The sequence below is a fragment of the Diadema setosum genome, chromosome 13 (genome assembly GCF_964275005.1).
Source record: "Diadema setosum chromosome 13, eeDiaSeto1, whole genome shotgun sequence".
Taxonomy (NCBI): Eukaryota; Metazoa; Echinodermata; class Echinoidea; order Diadematoida; family Diadematidae; genus Diadema; species Diadema setosum.
This window is the reverse complement of record NC_092697.1, coordinates 3466043-3482358: the sequence shown is the minus strand read 5'-3', so window position 1 is coordinate 3482358 and position 16316 is coordinate 3466043. Positions and strand designations below refer to the sequence as shown.

At 39.6% G+C, this 16316-nt stretch overlaps 1 protein-coding gene across 1 annotated transcript in view; it reads left to right on the top strand.

Annotated features, from left to right (window-relative positions):
* Positions 1–1069: 1069 nt before the first annotated feature.
* LOC140237095 (dehydrogenase/reductase SDR family member 11-like) overlaps positions 1070–16316 on the top strand; it is a 15572-nt gene continuing 325 nt past the window's right edge. Inside the window, exons 1-6 of the mRNA XM_072317033.1 lie at positions 1070–1201; positions 2963–3172; positions 5148–5242; positions 6682–6802; positions 11275–11364; positions 13248–13313. Of these exons, the coding sequence (XP_072173134.1) occupies positions 1070–1201; positions 2963–3172; positions 5148–5242; positions 6682–6802; positions 11275–11364; positions 13248–13313 (714 nt within the window). The remainder of the gene's footprint in view (positions 1202–2962; positions 3173–5147; positions 5243–6681; positions 6803–11274; positions 11365–13247; positions 13314–16316) is intronic.

The following is a 16316-nucleotide window of genomic DNA, read 5'->3' as shown; positions in this document are numbered from 1 at the left end:
TTTTAGTAACGCACGGGATACCATGCATAATTTTGCACGAACCATTTCCTCTCCTATTATGCATTAAGACTTCACAAATATTGACATGAGGAGAGGTTTTCCGTCCACTGCAGAATCCTCAAGAAGCCGTTAACTCGAGAAAAAACAAAATTACCCAAACAAAACCACTGGTTTGGTTTTATGGCAAGTTTGCATTGTCATCGTTTGCTGCATTTAACGACCAACCATGTTTGTGTGTGTGAAGTTGTGGACATCAATTGAACTCAAACTTCGAAGAGAAGAAAAGAACGTGTACATTCCCTCTTTTGATAATTATTTCGTTTCATAGCAGACAGAAATTTAAAAAAGGTACTCGTGTGTTGTGTATCCTCTTTATAACATGTATGTGAATTTGTGAATTTTTATTGACTCTTTCGACCCCCTCTCGGGTAATGTAAATGACAATATGACAAACCAGTGAATACAACTGACTTGTAAATTACACATAATGACACAAAAGATATACAAGATAATGTATATGAGAATACAAGCATGAGTAAAATGAAAAGATACACAGACAATCTACATGTAAATAGCAGAATATTACAAATTTAACAAAGAAGGTTGATTCACTTACATAACGCTACGTGTCCGTGTAGGACCAACTCTTTTTGTACCATCTATGGTGCTTGAGCGATTATCTTTTTCAGAGTTTTTAGAAAATTGGGACATGATAGGACTAGTAAATCTTGCTAAAGCAACTGAAAGGTACATCTCATATCAAAAAGCTCTGCCATGTGCAAAGCACATGGAAACCTAATTTTGGTTAACTTTTTGGGCACATACAAACGTCTCTCCCTTTAGAAATAACGACAAAAAACAAAAATATAATGAAAGTCATCACCTATGTGAGATAAACATACGTTCATTCACCCACACATCATGCATTCATACATTTTCTATATAGGGCCTACATAAAACATATGCATGTAATATAAAAGGATTAATCTGAGTTACCATTCTATAGGATTTAAAATCATTTCTTTTTTTTAGATCTCTGTTGTGATTTATTTAGTCATCCTTGACAGTCATGGAGAGATGGGTAGGTAAAGTCGCCTTGGTGACAGGTGCTTCAGTGGGCATCGGAGCAGCAACAGCTACAGCTCTTGTCAGGCAGGGGATGACAGTCGTTGGATGTGCCCGCAATATGGACAAAATCAAGGTTTGTAATGTGACATCATCATTAACAACAACAAGAACAAAACATTGCAACAAAATAAGTAGTGTAAGTAACATAAGTAACATTAAGCTTTCGTTTCATTTGTACACAAAATATTTGAAATATATGTACACTATATACGTAAAACATTCTCAATTTAGAAGTATTATGTATTATGTTTTCAAAATTTTATGATCTAGGGAGCCGAAACACTTTTGTGTTTTGTTTTGTTTTGTTTGTTTGTTTGTTTGTTTGTTTGTTTGTTTTTTTTTTTTTTTTGGGGGGGGCAAAATCTCGACGGGGGCACATTATCTTATGTGACGATGTAAGATCCTCTGCGAGGGAGCGAAGCGACCGAGCGAGTGGAGGGTGTTGGAGGGGGATACCCCCCTCCCACGGTAGGGACTTTTTGTAAAAAACAGAGTACAAAAATCGCGTTTACAAAGCATTTAAAAGCAAATTTCTAGGGAATTAACATATTCGAAAAAATCAGTTGGAAGGACTATGATCATAACATACGGGGGTACATTATGTGACGGTGTGAGATCTTCGGCGAGGGAGCGAAGCGACCGAGCGGGGGAGGGTGTGGGAGGGGGATATCCCCCTCCCACGGTAGGGACTTTTTGTATAAACAGAGTATAAAAGTCGCGTTCATAGAGCATTTAAAATCAAATTTCTAGGGAATTAAACATGGTAAAATAAATCACTGCGAAGGACTATGTTCATAACTTATGAAAACTATTCATTTTACTACAAGTACGGGCAGAGCGAGCCAGCCACTTTCACTTTGCCATCCGTCTGAAATGTATTCATTAAAGCTTAAACGTAATCGCATTGTTCGAGCAGTAAAAATATTTTTATACTGCTAGAAAGCAGAGAAGAAAAGGCAAAATGTGAGGTCTACTAAAGGTATGTTTCAGCGGGCACACTCGAGGACGCGAGGGTACCATGCATACATTAATTAACTCATAAGTTAATATTAGTATATAATTGTAATAATGTATGTTGTTAGTGTATTATAATTGACGGGGCGAAAATTTCGACGCCCTTGTTTATGATCCTTTCCTGATGAAGTGATAGGAAATTAAAGGCTCTCTATAACGTTTGTATACTTCAGACAATAGGGATTTGATGCGTAGGTGCTAATGAAATCCACCGATTCATTCTGTATCCTGCTGCAGCACGCACACGCCCACACATACACACACATACACATAGGCATACACACACACATGTATATATAGCTATATATATATATATATATATATATATATATATATATATATATATAGTGTAACAAAAGCTGCAAGGGATTATAAGCTTATCCTGAAGAAATGTCATACCCATGGACGAAGGAAAGTGACCTTTTTTCTTTCAAAACTCCATGTAGTCGTGCAATGTATTCCCCTTTCGTAGAAAATGGAGAAACAAATACTCTGGTTTATGAAAAAAAAAATGATAAAAAGATTGTTGGTTGTTGTTTTTTTTTTTACATTCATGATTCAAAAGTTCAGATTGTTAGATAGACGTTGGAAGGACTAAGTCCAGGAAAAAAAGAAGAGACCGAAAGAATAAAGATTGCATATTAATATAATACTAGGTAACGCGCTAATGCGCTTGGTGGGGGGTGGGGTGGAATCAACAATGTTTATTCAGGCCCTAATACGGTAGACCGGCCAGGTAGTTAAGTAGAGCACAAAATGTTACCTCAGGCTATCCTAACATTATAGAGTCGAACATGTCACACTGCTTTGGTACAAACAGGTGATCCAGAAAGAACTGGAGGCGGAGTCAGCCACAGGCCGGTTGCATGCTATCCAATGTGACCTCACCAAGAGGGATCAGATCTCTGCCATGTTTAGGGAGATCAGACGTCAACACAAGCTCGTTCATGTTTGCATCAACAATGCTGGTCTGTGTTTTGATGGTTCTCTCGTCAATGGAAGCCCTGCAGATTGGCAGACCATGCTAGATGTATGTAGCTCTCCTGATGGGCGCACGTCACGAGACCGACACCCACGAGTCATACCGCCCATGAGTTCGACACTAAGCAAACTCTGAGCCCACGAGACCGACACATTAAACCCCGTGCTGTATCTGTCGAACTCGTGGATTGTTTTTACCTTTAGCATGTATAGTGTCGATGTCATGGGCTTTATTTGCGTAGTGTCGAACCTGTGGGCTGTAGGACTCGTGGGCTGTATGACTCATGGGTGTCGGTCTTGTGGGATGACCCCATCCTGATGCCACCTCCCTCCCCCCCCCCCCCCCATGCTCTGCTGTTTCTATTGCTGTTATTGTGCGCTCTCTTGTTTGTATATTTCTTTTTAAGCCAAAGTAACCTCTGCATTTATTCATTTTTTTTTTTAGGAATGTAGACCCATTTCTACAAATCTGCATAAACACATCTAATGTATAGAGTGTATAGGTCCTACCTGACATATCGTTCTTATTTTCAAAGATTGCATGTATCCTAACTGAAATGCTATCAGCAAAAATCAATCCGACAAAGTATAGCATGCAATATGATTTTGAATTTGCCTTGTGGGTATAGATATGCAAAATGTATCTTGGCATGCTTTTAAATGTATACATCATTAAACGATGAGGTTGGAATGTAGAGACCGTTTTGCTTGACTGATATGTTCAGCATTACAATATCATACAGCAACAAAAAAGGGATTTTTTTATATGTCATAATTGTAAAGTAATGCTAAATTTTACCTTCTTCTTACAGATATATATATATATATATATATACACATATATAATTTTACTTTATACTTTACTTTATTCTTATACTGTATATATATATATATATATATATATATGTATATATATATATATATAATTTTACTTTATACTTTACTTTATTCTTATACTGTATACATATAAATTATATATATATATATATATATATATATATGTATTGTACATGACGTGGTGGCAAAAACATGTCACATGGATTAAAGGCCCTGTCACACCTTTCCGGGCAAGGCTTGCACGTGATTTGCGGAGAGCAATTTTTGCTACCCGGAGATCCCCGCAGATAGCCTGCACATGACAGTACCTCACACGTATCTCGCCTGTAGTCGCCCGGAGGTGCGCACGCGAATCCTTTTTATCCGCAGCCATGTTTGGGCCCTGTCACACCTTTCCGGGCAAGCTACGCGGACTTGTTGCGTGTGGGATTTTTTCCAGCATGCAGGGCGGACAAGGATTTGGGCGAGTTTTGCATGTGTCTTAATTGCTGGACGCGTGTATACTTAAGCTCTACTTGCGGGTAATCTGTGTGACCTGCGTGTCAGGTGCGTGGGGCTGACAACTCAGTGAAGGGATTCCTCTGAGGGAATACTTATTGGGCAGAAGACCCAGAGAATGTCATAATCCTGGCCGCAGCCGGCTCTCAACTAACCAGCAGAAAGGCAGTAACTGACCCTCAACATGCACGCGGGTTAACTGCCTGTGACTTGCAGCAGCTACGGGCCTCCTACTGGTGTTCTGCGTGAACCTCTGCTGGCAATCTTGCTCAAACTTGTTCCGGGTGAGTCGCGGGGATTGCCCGCAGATGTCCGCGCAGAACACCAGTAGAAGGGCCGTAGAGATAGCACCTCGCAGGCAACTCCCACACAACTAGCCCGTAAATAGAACGTGGGTAGAATGTAAGTAGCACACGTCCAGCAGATAAGACGCACGCGAAACTCGCCCAAATCATTGTCCGCCCACAGAAAATTACCCTGCGTGCTGGAAAATCCATGCACGCAACAAGCCCGCGTAGCTTGCCCGGAAAGGTGTGACAGGGCTTGCGTGGGTTTGTGTTTGCCCATTGAAATGAATGGAGCATTCTAGGTACAATGTAGAATTGGATGTTCTGTTTATCCATCAACTTCATTTGGAACGTCACAGTTTAAGTCTGTAATCCAATCCTGATTGTTCTTACCACATTCAGGTCAACATCATGGCTCTCTGCATCTGTACTCAAGAATCAATAAAGATGATGAAAGATAACGGATTCGATGATGGACACATCATACACCTTGGCAGGTAGGAGTCTTGCCTCATATTGCCAACAATTCAACTTTTCTGGTGGTCTTGATGAAAACAGACAAATATAAAACATATACTTTAGTTGATTTAAGAGAGTAGAAACTACTTAATGTGCTAACCTGAAAAACATCAGCTATGTTGGATCTTGTTATTTAATATCTATTTAAAGATGATAATTATGTATCTAATCTAGTGCAATAGCGATAGTAATGGTTAAAAAAGATAATAGAGCACATACATTATCCTCACCCTTCACCCTTAGTTTTGTTTTTCTATCAACTTTTTATGCGCCAAGCTGGAAACCCCAGTATGCCACATTGTTCGAGACTGCAGCGCAGACATGGACTGGGAAAACATTAGTTTTTTTCATTTCCATATAACTTTTAATATTTCTTTTTGTTTTGATGGACATGTAATGGGCAAATAACGTTGTAGGGGAAAATTCCAAGCGTTGCTTTGATGTAGATTAGGGAGCTGTAGATTTTAGACGCGCGGACGTTCAAAGAGAAAAAAAAACATGATCTGAGCGTGCGCAGTAGCGCGGATCAAATTACTGCGCACGCTCAGACCATGTTTTTTTCTCTTTAAACGTCCGCGCGTCTAAAATCTAAAGCTCCCTAATAACTGTCGGCGATTAAACGCTCTCTGTCTATTTTGAAGATAATTGAAAAAATATTCATTCATCAGTTGATTCAAGACAGTATAGAATTTACTGTTTAAATAAGAAACAGTAATGAATCTGTGTTGGATCACTTACTAAAAGAAGACATGTATCTACTGTTTCTCTACTTTTAGTAATGATTTGAAAAGTAGAAGAGTACCTCACACAATATGTTACACTTTACACCACTTTAAAACATTGCTGTTATTTACTGATAATCTAATCTCCACAAGTTTACGAACAATACATGAGTACAAAAGAAACATGAACTAACCTATTCTAGTTTTCAGAGACACATAAACTTTTTTAACATTTTTGGCAATCAGTAAGTTGAAAACAAACACGGTCTTTATTGACGTCATTTCCATGAAATTATGCATAATATTATTTACACTATAGATTGAATCATACATATTCTATATTTTCCTCAGTAGATACATGATTATAAAACAGATATCACATAATTTTCAAGATTGTTCTTTCTTAGTACAGTAGTATGCAATGTTTTCTCCTAATTGAATACACATCAATTTTGAGTCATCCACATTAACACAATGGAAAAATAGAACAAAATCTCTAAGATCCCGAACTGATCGTCATCAATAAACAATTAACTAATATCCTTGAAGACTAGAACCCGATTTTACGAAAGAATTGAGAGAAAATTGACATCTTTAAAGGATGAAACAGTGTCCCAGTATCAGCCATAGTGTATGCATTTATTTTGACCAAATACGTTTATAACCTGCCGATCTCTCCTCTGGGTTTCACTTAGTATGTCCGGCCACAGAGTGTCCGGCCATCGCTTCTACTCTGGCACCAAGTTCATGGTGAGGGGGTTGACGGAAGCCCTTCGAAAAGATCTGCGAGAGATGAACAGCAGCATTCGTGTCACTGTAAGTCGTGATGTGCATCTTGTGTGCCGTTGCAGAGCTACACTGTATTTCCCATTATTACTAAAGACAATTTTTTCTTGATGTATGGATTCGGGCTCATGGACAATAATTTCAGTGGCTTTGTGATGTGGGTATTTAGAGGCGGTTAAACATTCTTGTTGATATGTGGTGTTTTTTTTTTTGTTGTTGTTGTTGTTGCAGAATTGGGGTGTTTTTTTTTCTTTCAGAGGGGGAAGATCCTCAAAATTTGCGGTGTGGCTGATTATACGGTAACAGCAAATATTGTGTCCACAGAACATTCTATAAATGGAAGTATTTTGAAAATGAAAGTTTCTAGTGTATAATAAATGCTATTTCAAACTCATTTATGTCACTGCAATATATTATGTTTGCCGATGACACCAATGTATTCTGATCCAATTCTGAATTCCATTCACTCATAAGAACTCTTATTATACTGAATTACCGAAATTAGTTACATGGTTTAAGTCAAAGAGTAATAGATTATCACTCAATTTGAAAAAAATACAAATCGTATGTATTTTCATAATAAGAAGCATAAAATGAAATGCTACACGTATATGCACCAACTCAGGTTATCGAGACCATTCAGATCCTTTATTTGCAGAATTAAAAACACTCGAAGTAAATGACATTATCATTGTTATTTTTTTTGTGTGTGTGCAAAATTCGCTCTTTATATTTCGCTTATATAATGATCAGTTGCCATCTTCTTTTTTTTTCTCATTATTTCAATTAAACAAGGACATTCGTTCTCATCCCACAAGACAATCTGATAAATTTCATTTATGTAATCCCAAAACGATGATGGCTCTGAAATCTATCAGACACACCGAACCCAATGTTTGGAACTCTCTTCCTTCTGAAATTTGAAGTTTAAAGCCCATCAGCTACTTTTTAGGAAAGCTGTAAAAACAGTGTTGCTCGCTGGATACCAGTAATTTAGGTCAGGAACACTACCCTCCGGACAACTATACCTTCCTACGGCAATTACCCTCCAGGGTAATTACCCCCTAGGATAACAACCCCCCCGAAAAACTACCCTCCTAGGGCAATCACCCCAAGGCCTATTCCCCCTTAGGACAACTCCCATGCACTGGATAACTACCCCCCCCCCCCCCGATAACTACCCCCTGGATAATTACCCCCCCCCCCATAACTACCCCCTGGATAATTACCCCCCGGATAACTACCCCCCCCCCCCCGATAACTACCCCCGGATAACTACTCCCAGAAAACTAACACCCGGATAACTAACCCCGAGTTAACTACCCCCCCCCCCATAAGACCCCGAATAACTACCAGCCGATAACTACACCCCATAAATTCAAGTCCATGGATGACTATACCCCCGGATAACTACAACCTCCCCCCCCCCCCCAATTATCACGAGGAAAATTATCCCCAGGACAATGCCTCCAGATCAATTACCCTCTAGATAACTACCATCAGGGTGATTGCCCCCCCCCCCCCGTCACTCTTACTTTTAATAGAAAGAATATCATTACTACAGGTTACTACAGGTTTTTGGTATCATTATTTTGTCAGAAATCATGGAGATGCCATGCTGATACTTTATCTTACGAAAACAACATCTTAAAGATTTACGATTTGTATCGTTTGTATTTAAGACGATTTATGAACAAGCTCAACTTCTCCCTTCTGTATTTGACTCTATGTTCATCAAAAACGAAACTGTTCCTTCATGTCCTACCCGGCAATCCAGTAAAGGTAATTTGCCTGTAACCAAAACTATTTTCGCTAAATTTGTATTTTCTTTTTCTGTTCCGAAATTTTGGATATCTCTTGATAGTAGTATAAAAGATATTAAAAGTTTGAATACCTTTACCCTTAGATTAAAGACATTTTACAGAAATTTTACATTTCAGAATCAGTTATACTTTTTGTAAGCTTTAATTTCTAGTCCCATTTTTAACCACAATCGTATATCGTTTACCACAACTCCACTTCACACGTCTTTGTTTTGATTAGCTTATATCTCATGCCTCACGTGCCGTGGTTTTGACCCATCATCTTCCTCTTCCCTCTCCCTTTTCTCTGTCCATCGTGAAGGTAGTCTCTTCATGTCATTCATTAATTTTAACCCTTACTTACCTTTCCTCTTTCTCTCATTACAAGAAAGCTGTCTCGTGTGTGTTAATGTGTCTGTATGTGTGTACTTCGACTCTGTCTTACTTCGCTTTCTTTGCCTCTTTTTATCAATTTTGTAACTTAACTATGGGATATATATATATATATATATATATGTGTGTGTGTGTGTGTGTGTGTGTGTGTGTGTGTGTGTTATGGGTCTGCAGACTAAAAGCTCTGCTTTTTAGTAGTCCCCTCCATTTCCAACCAGTTTTTCTGTAATTGTCTTGAGATTATTAGGAAATTGTATTATGCATTATGGTTAATTGGTTGTTGTTGTCGTGTTTGTTTTTTCCATTGAATTGTTGCATCATTATGTGTATTCAAATGTCGTAGATGTTCTAGAAATGAACTAGGGCTATAATTTCCACAATACAACTACCCCCAGATAACAACCCTCATAGGGCAATTATCCTCGGGGCCAATTCTTTCTATTATATTCCCCATATAGGGCAAATCCCCTCCCTCAGACAAAATTAATTCAGGGTAAGTTCTGCTAGGAAAAGTCACGGAGTAACGGTGTAATCGCCCGTAATTATATATACTTATATATTTCATATCTATTTTATACATTATTGAATAGATACTGTATTTATTTCGACAATGCCTATCACTGCCACCAGTTGTGTTTAGGCGTTTTATCGATGCGATTTTATTGTTATACCATTAACGCTCATTGCCCTGCTGCATCATTGGACATCAATGGAGAGGTATGGCCCCTTCAAAGCCGCATGCTATGTATAATGGACGAGTTCTACAGACTCTGTAAGCAAGTGGGGATACGAAGAAAATTTTCTATTTGTCAAATACGTGAATTTAGTTTCCGTTTTGGGGCAAAATGGGGTATCATGATGTGCATTGCGGAAAGAAAGGGAAGAGACGTTTCCTTTAACAAGGGACACACTTTTTTAATTAGTGAGTTCACGGTCTGCTACTCTGTGAAGCTTAAATGGTTTCCAATGTGAACCCCGAGCTTAATTAATCATCTATGTCATTTGTTAAAATGTAGCTGGCATGCCATTATTCTAACATGTCTGCTCTGTTTTGAAGTCATTATCAACACTGTAGAGTGTCAAATGTATTTCTGTATGTCTGTAAAGCTACGGTCACAAAGGTTCGTACGAACGATGCGTTCGTTCGAATGTCACTGTTCGTACGAATTCTGCATGGAGTTCATAGAGATTCGTAGATGGGGCACGTAATCATATACGGCCTTCTTACGTACGCTGTTTAATTCGCAAGAACAACTTAAGGCCTTTTTAGAGAAACGAAATGATTTTCAGTTATACAATGTCCCTAGAATTCGTACTTTTTTCGCAAGAATGCCTTGAGTTATTCTTTCGTCAGACTTACGGCCATCTTACGACTTCTTTTTGTTGTAAGATGGTCGTACGTGCAACTCCCGGCACTCTCGAGTCATTCGTAAGAAGATTTTACATTTTTTGTGTATTTTGTCGGGTTGTTAAAAAGACGCTGCCGTGTCCTGCCGTCTTGATGGTTCTCCCTCCTCCTCCTCCTCTTCACCGTAATCATTTGTAATCTTCCACCGCCTCCTCCCTGTCACTTCGGATGTCCATCATCTCTTGAGGTTGTTCCTCCAACTCTCCCCCTCTCGCTCCTTCTTTCTTATCTCCCTCATCGACTTTCTTTTCTCCTCCTTCCTCCTTTTCCCTTTGATTGCCTTCCCTTTTGGTCCCATGTTTAAGAGAGATGTTTTCTGATCGAACACCTAGAACAGAGTGACATTTGAACTTCGCGCATTTGGCTTTATACCCTCTAAAACTCAACAGTTGAACAAATTGTGTACCTACGCCTTACGAGTCCCTTACGAACGCCTTACAAACTCGAAGAGTTGTTCGTAAGAACGCCGTACGAATCTCCGTTCGTAAGGCATTCTTACGAAAGACGTAAGAGTCCTCTATGAACGACTTAAGGCGTTCTTACCAATATCGTAAGAATTTAAGGCTTTTAGAATTGTCTCTCGGCCCTACAAGATCTTACGTAGTTCTTACGATGTTTGTACGACGTTCGTACGGCCGCTTTACGAAGAGAGGATTTCGTTCGAAGTTAAAAAAAAAATCTTGGACAAGACCATCGACCAGGCTACGAACTTACGAACAGTCTACGAACGGTCTACGAACGCTGGTTTCGTACGGCCTTCCTAAGAAGATCTTACGAAATTGTCTAAAAATCGTTCGTACGACTTTCGTAGCAGTTCTTAATGGTGTTTGTGACCGAGCTATTAGCTGTAATTGTCATTATATGTGTCTTGTTTCCTTTTCCTTCTTCTTTTCATACAGGAGATTTCGCCAGGTGCTGTGGAAACCGAATTCCACCCACGACTCTTGAGAGAAGACCCCGCAACCTGTGACTTCTATAAGAAGATTCCGGTAAATGCTTTATGTTCTTTTATCATATCCGAAGTGTCCAAAAATAATTATATAGTCGTCTGTTGAGAATGAGAAGGGCGTTAAGTGGTCTTGAACACTATGGGTTTTGTGGCAACTTAACGCCCTTATCATTCTCAACCGACGTAGTTATATTCTCTGCTTGCAGCATCTAATGCAGTATTCATGTCAATGAAAATATAATGAAATTACAGTACAGTATGCATTAGCATTATTTGTTAACTCTGAAAAAAAAAAATGAATACAGATAGAATTATCTTTCTGTATCAGGGGCATTTCATGAAGCGTTTTTCCCACAAATTTGTCTGACAAATTTGCTCTTGGCCAGTCAGATGAGAAGATTTCAGTAGCTTACAACGGTTTGTCAGAAAAAAAAAAAAAAATATTACAAAATGCTTCGTGAAATGTCCCGTGATTACATGCGTTTGTTTGTCTGCTTGTTTTTATCAGAATTTTGTGTTACTGTATATATGTGATAAAGTTTACAATATCAGAATGTTTGAGCTGTCCTCCACATCTGAGTGTGTGCGTGTGTCAGTGTGAGTATGGACCTACTACACAAGAACATTCATCGTATCGTTAATTAATTCATGCACCTGTATATCTCAAAAGCGCCACAAAGACATTCTTAACATGCTTTACTGCTTTAATTCCATCATTGTTACTGCCAGCAAGCCGGGAGAAGAAGAAGACGGAGATTTGAGAAATCTAAAACTATATGCGCAGAAGAAAATAACTCACAAAAATCAAGTAAAGTGTATGTGCAGTTGTGGTGAATGTTAGGAAGTCATGCCTCAAACAATTTTCACTTGGGAGAAGCAGGCAGTTTTTAAAAGAAAGCTAACATTTCGGCAGAACAATTGTCATTTGTGATCTCAATATTTCACTTTTCCGCATCTTATTCCAGAGCAAAAAGGGATGTTAATGGTAGAGAAGAGGTATAAAATCTTGCCATTAGGCAAGGTCTTATGCCCGTGCGAAAGTGTGCGAATCAGCAATTACCCATTTTTGACACAAAATTTGTCATGTTCTCAGATTTTGCTGCTCCTCATCATCTGTATGGTTTTTGCTCAAAGACATTTCCGTCTGAAAAAGGAACATCAGCGAAACAAGACTGAAATGAGAGAAACGATATTTTTGTCAGTGACGATACATGATCACACAATCATTATTGTCCAGACACCTGAATGTACTCATTAGGCGTTTTCACATCAGCCCGATAAAAATCCAAGCTCGAAATATTTTTCGCGATCGCAAATTAGCGCGCTATATAGTTCGCATTAATTATCCTGCTATTTCGGAAATTTCCCGAGTTGGACTCGATAAATTTTCTCGATCAATTAGCGCGCTAATTTGTATACACATTATCAAATAGCGCGCTATTTCGTGATCGTTTTAATTTCCCAAGTCAGATAATAGCGCGCTATTTCGAAACATCGAGCTGATTTGAAAACGCCTATTAAGATGCACATACTGTAATCAGGTGGCGGTGGTGATAATGGGATCAAAGAAAGACCTCCGTTCATAGTCCATGTGTAGTAGGTCCATGGTGTGAGAGAGGGCGTCCAAAAGGGAAGGCTCTTAACTTTCAGAGCTCGGGCATAAAATGGAATACCTGTTCAGTTCAGATATGATCATATAGGCCTACTTGTCGAAGAGAACAGAGCAAAAACAAAAGCGTAGGTAAAGCAAGCCAGTGGTAAATTCAAATGTGAAACAGTATATGCATTAAAGATAGGCCCTTCAACCCCCGTAAAGTTTGATAACTTTTTTTTGGGTATATACAGTCGACTCCTGTGATAACGAATTCCTCGGGACAAAAATATTCCACATATCGCGTAATTTTTTGGTTGCGTACTTTTCAGACTATGCAGGCTGAGGGCATTGCCGACGAAGTGATTCACGTCTTGCAGCGACCTCCCAGTGTTGAGGTTAGTACTGCCATGGATATATAACATTCCTCTTGAATTCACCGATCTGTTTGCAAATTTTCTCCCCTCTATGTTCAGTTTGGCTGTCATAAATCACGGTGGCTATCATAAGTTTAAGATTATTATAAGATTAATCAAACATGATCCTGATGACTGCTCAAGTTTTATATCCCAATGAGGGAAAAATGAAAGTAACTATAATCACAGAAGTGAGAAGTTTTTAAGTCTTCACACACGTGGCAAAATGTATTAAACTCAGCTTCAATTTGTTTCTCTCTACATGTACAAAAGAAATCATTAAGATAATCTAATAAACAACTGGGTTCTCATCAAAATGTGAGAGTGATGACAAAGCGGAATAAATATAGGTGGGTCTATACGTGGGTATCAGAACATGTTTAGTATTTTGAATGACAATACAGTACAATCACATACATTCAGGGAATGAAGGGAATGATGTTCAATACCTCGTTACCATTATTCTCCTGTCCACTTTAACAAAAAAAAGTCCTCGTTTTTTATATGAACTCAAGTAGAAACAATACATGTCCATTTATAAAATCAGGCGTTTTAGAAATTATTATTCTCGAAATGGAAGGGGGACATAAATTGTCATTATTTGTCGTAAAGAATTATTTTACAGTAGGTTTATGTATCAAGCAGTGGTTCTCGGGTGATGCTCTCCACCCTTTGCGTGTGCAATTATAACGAATATAATCGGTAACTTCGTTGAAATGTTATTTTGGTGATACAACATTTGCTCCTGCGACAATTCCTCCGCTGTTATTTTCTCGAAGGACTTAGGGTTAGGGTTGTGATCGTGATAGGGTTTTACATGTTTTAGGTTTAGTTTGATGTGAGGACTAGGATTAGGATTAGGTTTAGAACTATGGGTAGAATTATGTTTGTTTGTTTGTTTGGTTGGTTCTCTTTCTGTATTTTTTTTCCATTTTGATTCAAAATAACATCATGAATACTATTTTTCTAAACATTTTCAATACAAACTAACATCATCAATAATATTTTTCTTTAACATTACGGAGGAGAGAATAAACAGTGAAACATAACTTACAAATCTATTATCAACGATGATAATCGACGTAAGATTAAGGGGAGTGTTTATAAAGGAGAAAATGCTTCACACCACATAGAATCGTAAGAGTACGGTGCTTGAAATGATAGTGGCCTGAGAAAGTTGTACTGGAAAAGAGGAATCGAAAAGGAGTGGGAGAGTTGTGCCTGAATTTGTGCAAGGTTTGGCTTAGCGTGCAGATATTCTATGCGACCAATATTATTGTCGCACCGGAAGCAAATGGCATGAAACCGAAATATTCACCGCTCGGTGGGCATAACCCTGTTACGGCACATTTTGGTAAATCGGCACATTTTGGTAAATTACCAAAATGTGCCGATAGTGCACCTGTACCTGACGGGATCAACTGTTGCCAAAATGTGCAGTTAAAAGTGGGTTTGCCTGCACATTTTTGACAATCTGCACATTTTGGTAACTGAACTAAAAACCCATGGATGGGCTTGAGATTTATTATACGGTCAAGGAGTTACTGACAACTCAGTGAAGGAATTCCTCTGACACATGTCTCTGAAGGAATGGTACCACAGAATGTCATCAATTTGGCCGCATACGGGGACTGCGAAATACATATGTGGGAGTTGCTGCGATGTGATGCCGCTAAGGGCCTCCTACTGGCGTTCTGCGTGTACCTCTGCGGGCAATTCCCACGACTCACCCGGAAAAAGTTTTGGTCATCCTGTAAATTTAGCTGCGGGTAAATCGGACTTGCATGCGCACCTCCGGTAAATACAGGACATATGGCGAGATACGCGCTAGGTACTGTCAGGTTTGGACCAACTGCGGAGAGCTCCGGGTAGCAAATTTGCTTCCCCGCAAGTCAGATTTCCCCAGATACGATATGACAAGGCCTTGAACATGTTCAAAATATGTTCCGAGTGAGTTGCGGGGGTACACGAAGAACACCAGTAGGAGACCCTTACCAACAGCACCTTGTAGACAACTCCAACGCAGGTACTTCGCAGTACCCGTAAGTCGCTCGTAACAGAAAACGGATCTGTTTCAAAGTTCTCACGCATGTCAAACGGAATACACGCAAGTAGAAGGTAAGTAGCACACGTCTAGCAAATAAGACACAAGTGCGAAACTCGTAAACATTCTTGTCCGCCAGCAGAAAATTTTCCTGCTTGCTGAAAAAGTCCCTACTCGCAACAAGCCCGCGTACCTTGCCCGGAAAGGTGTGACACGGTGACACCGTGTTACTGGCCGTGTCACATCTTTCCGGGCAAGCCTTGCGTGCGACTTGCGAAGAACATTTTTTCCCAGAGGTCCCCGCAGATGACCTGCACGTAACAGTACCTAGCACGTATCTCACCCGTAGTCGCCCGGAGGTGCGCACGCAAATCCTTTTTACCGGTAATCATGTTAAGGCCTTGTCAAACCTTTCCGGGAGCTATGCGGGCTTGTTGCGTGTGAGGATATTCCAGCATACCGGACAATTTCTAAGGGCGGACAAGGATTTGCGCGAGTTTTGCATATATGTGTTTTCCTTGCTGGATGCGTGCTACTTATGTTCTTCCTGCGGGTATTCTGTGTGACTTGCGTGCCAGGCGCGTGGGGGCTGACAACTCAGAATTTCATCTGAAGGAATGGCAGAAGTCCAACAGAAATGACAGAATGTCATTATCTTGGCCGCGCTGACCGCATACGGGGACTGCGAAGTACCTGCGTGGGAGTTGCCTGCGAGGTGCTGCTCAAAATTTGGCTTCGGTAGCGAGATAATTTTCCTGCGTGTTGGGAAAACCTTACTCACAACAAGCCTAGCTTGCCTGGAAAGGTGTGACACGGCCTTTAGGTTGCCGAACTTATTCGGTGGGGACAAAAACCAACTGCACTTACAATTTGTTTTTGTGATGAATGTGAAGGAGCAGAAAGTTACCAAAATGTGCCGTAACAGACCCCATTCTTCTCAT